This window comes from Cetorhinus maximus, chromosome 31, assembly GCF_964194155.1.
Source record: "Cetorhinus maximus chromosome 31, sCetMax3.hap1.1, whole genome shotgun sequence".
Classification (NCBI taxonomy): domain Eukaryota; kingdom Metazoa; phylum Chordata; class Chondrichthyes; order Lamniformes; family Cetorhinidae; genus Cetorhinus; species Cetorhinus maximus.
Window position 1 is genome coordinate 10,272,301 of NC_135909.1, and position 3,369 is coordinate 10,275,669.

Genomic DNA, 3,369 nt, shown 5'->3' on the forward strand with positions numbered 1-3,369 from the left:
GGGGTGAAGGGAAGGGATCGAAATAGGTTAAAAGGTAGAGATAAAACAATGGACGGAAATACATTTAAAAATAATGGAAATAGGTGGGAAAAGAAAAATCTATATAAATTATTGGGGAATAAAAACAGGGATCGGAAAGGGGTTGGGGATGGAGGAGAGAGTTCATGATCTAAAATTGATGAACTCAATATTCATTCCAGAAGACTGTAAAGTGCCCAATCCGAAGATGAGGTGATATTGCTCCAGTTTGCGTTGAGTTTCACTGGAACAATGCAGCAGGCCAAGGACGGACATGTAGGCATGAGAGCAGGGTGGAGTGTTGAAATGGCAAGCGACAGGGAGGTCTGGCTCATGCTTGCGGACAGACCGAAGGTATTCTGCAAAGTGGTCACCCAGTCTGCGTTTGGTCTCTCCAATGTAGAGGAAACCGCATTGGGAGCAACGAATGCAGTAAACTAAATTGAGGGAAGTGCAAGGGAAATGCTGCTTCATTTGAAAGGAATGTTTGGGCCCTTGGATGGTGAGGAGAGGATAAGTAAAGGCGCACGTGTTGCACCTTCTGCAGTTGCATGGGAAGGCGTCGTGGGAGGGGGTTGATGGAGGAGTGGACCAGGGTGTCCCGGAGGGAACGATCCCTGTGGAATGCCACCAGCGGGGGGGTGAATGGAAGATGTGTTTGGTGGTGGCATCATGCTGGAGTTGGCGAAAATGGCGGAGGCTGATCCTTTGAATGCGCAGGCTGGGGGGGTAATAAGTGAGGACAAGTGGGACCCTATCATGGTTCTGGCCGGGAGAGGAAGGTGTGAGGGTGGATGCGCGGGAGATGGGCCGGACACAGTTGAGGGCCCTGTCCACCACCGTGGGTGGAAAACCTCGGTTAAGGAAGAAGGAAGACATGTCAGAGGAACTGTTTTTGAAAGTGGCATCAGAACAGATGCGACGGAGGCGAAGGAACTGAGAGAATGGGATGGAGTCTTTACAGGAAGCGGGGTGTGAGGAGCTGTAGTCGAGGTATCTGTGGGAGTCGATAGGCTTGTGATGAATATTGGTGGACAATCTATCACCAGAAATTGAGACAGAGAGGTTAAGGAAGGGAAGGGAAGTGTCAGAGATGGACCATGTGAAAATGATGGCGGGGTGGAAATTGGAAGCAAAATTAATAAATTTTTCCAAGTCCAGAGGAGAGCATGAAGCAGCAACGAAGGAATCATCGATGTACCATAGAAAAAGTTGTGGGAGGGGACCGGAGTAGGACTGGAACAAGGAATGTTCCACATACCCCATAAAGAGACAGGCATAGCTGGGCCCCACGCGGGAACCCATAGCCAAACCTTTTATTAGGAGGAAGTGAGAGGAGTTTAAGGAGAAATTGTTCAGTGTGAGAACAAGTTCAGCCAGACGGAGGAGAGTAGTGGTGGATGGGGATTGTTCGGGCCACTGTTCGAGGAAGAAGCGGAGAGCTATCAGAACATCCTGGTTGGGGGATGGAGGTGTAGAGGGATTGGGCGTCCATGGTGAAGAGGAGGCGTTTGGGGCCAGGGAACTGGAAATTGTTGATATGATGTAGGGTGTCAGAGGAATCACGGATGTCGGTGGGAAGGGACTGGACAAGGGGAGAGAGAATGGAGTCAAGATAGCAAGAAATGAGTTCCGTGGGGCAGGAACAGGCTGACAGTGACATTGTATCAGCGAGAGTGTGTTGAAGGGGCGGGCGGGTTAGACTAATGTCACTGTGTTTGTGTGTCCGGCCTCAGCGCCAGGTTTCCGAGTCATTCTTGTGTAAAATCACAAGATTTCCCTGTAATTGGATCGCGCTGCTCCTCTGCTCAGCCCTGAAGAGAGAATTTAAGGCAAAGTTTTCATTTATTTCAAGATTTCAGTGGAAACACAGAGAAGAAGTCAGCGCTCGGCTGAGAGGGCGCGATCAAAGCAGCAAAGAAACGGGTTTAAATCGAAATTGCTGCATTTAATTCGGATGGAACATTCTCGACAACAAAGATTCGGATTTTGTTAACAGAAGGAAGCGAGTGTGGGAATCTGAAATGTCTAATTTGAAGTGGAATTGGGGAGTTTATGAGGAGAGAGAAACACAGAGAGGCTGGAGGAGCCGGGAGCTGACAGCAGGTTGTCTCTGCCCCGTCCGCTCTCTGTGTTTAAGTTGCTCTGAGCCGCCACCACTGGTTTCATTTCTGATCCAGTTCTGACTGTCAGAGAGATTTTCCACACAGTCTCGGATATGACTGATACTGCAGCCGCCGAAACGGCTCCTCCAGCCGCCACCGCTCAAGTCAAACCTCCCAAGAAGAAGAAGGCGGCTTCCCGATCGAAGGCAGCCGGTCCCAAGTTAGGCGAACAGATCCTCAAGATTGTGGCGGGTTGCAGCGATCGCAAGGGGATGTCCCTGGCCGCGATAAAGAAAGCTTTGTCTGGCAGCGGTGTCGATGTGGGGAAGCTCGGCTCCCAGATCAGGCTCAGTATCAGGAGGAAGGTGGAGAGCGGCTCCCTGGTGCAGGTAAAGGGACAGGGCGCCTCCGGCTCCTTCAAAATCCCTAAGAAGGAATCCCAGGGGAAAGTGGGAAAGAAGGAGAAGAAACCAACAGCCAAGAAATCTTTAGTAAAGAAACCAGCGGCCAAGAAGGTGAAAACAAAGAAACCAGCAGCTAAGAAATCTCCAGCCAGGAAAGTAGCAGCCAAGAAATCCCCAGCGAAGAAAGCAACAGTCAAGAAAACAAGCAGCAAGAAGGCGGCAACTCCAAAAAAGGCGGTGAAGAAAGCAGCGCTGAAGAAAAAATCTCCCGTCAAGAAGGTCACGGGCGGAAAGGCTTTTAAAAAAGTGGATAAATCGAAGGCCAAACCCAAAGTGAAAGCAGCAAAGGCTAAGAAAGCAGCGCCAGGAAAGAAATGAAACCAGCCGAGCAAATTGTAAACCTCTGAACACAAAGGCTCTTCTCAGAGCCGCCCACGTCTCTCAGGAAAGAGCTGATCCCCGAATCAAATGTCCCTCTCCCGGCGCTGGGAGCAGGTTTCACACTGAAATGATTTATATTAAATTGAAAATTCCCGGTATGTCACTGACATGCACTATACCCAGCCTCTCCCCCACTCTGCAATAAAACAGCGGGGTCCGTGCCCCATTGTAACTGGGGATTTGTTCAGCTGCTCTGTCAGTTTCTGCTCCTTCCCTTTTCACAGATTCAGGGTGTGTGTAAGACAGTTACCCGGGCGGAGAAACCCCGCGTTACAACTCAAAGCCCAACACATGAGTTTGTCTAATTCAGCTGGAGTGAGGTGTCGGTAAACTGCTCAACCCGCCTGGAGGGGAGGTGTGTGGGGATAGAACAGAAGCTGGGAGTGAAGTGGAAATAGGCG

General features: G+C 50.2%; 1 protein-coding gene across 1 annotated transcript; it reads left to right on the forward strand.

Moving 5' to 3' along the window:
• The first annotated feature begins 2,236 nt into the window (after window positions 1-2,236).
• Window positions 2,237-2,905, forward strand: LOC144670435 (histone H1-like). Its single transcript, XM_078532922.1, has one exon. It carries the CDS (start codon window positions 2,237-2,239, stop codon window positions 2,903-2,905), a length of 669 nt encoding a protein of 222 aa, XP_078389048.1.
• Window positions 2,906-3,369: the final 464 nt, after the last annotated feature.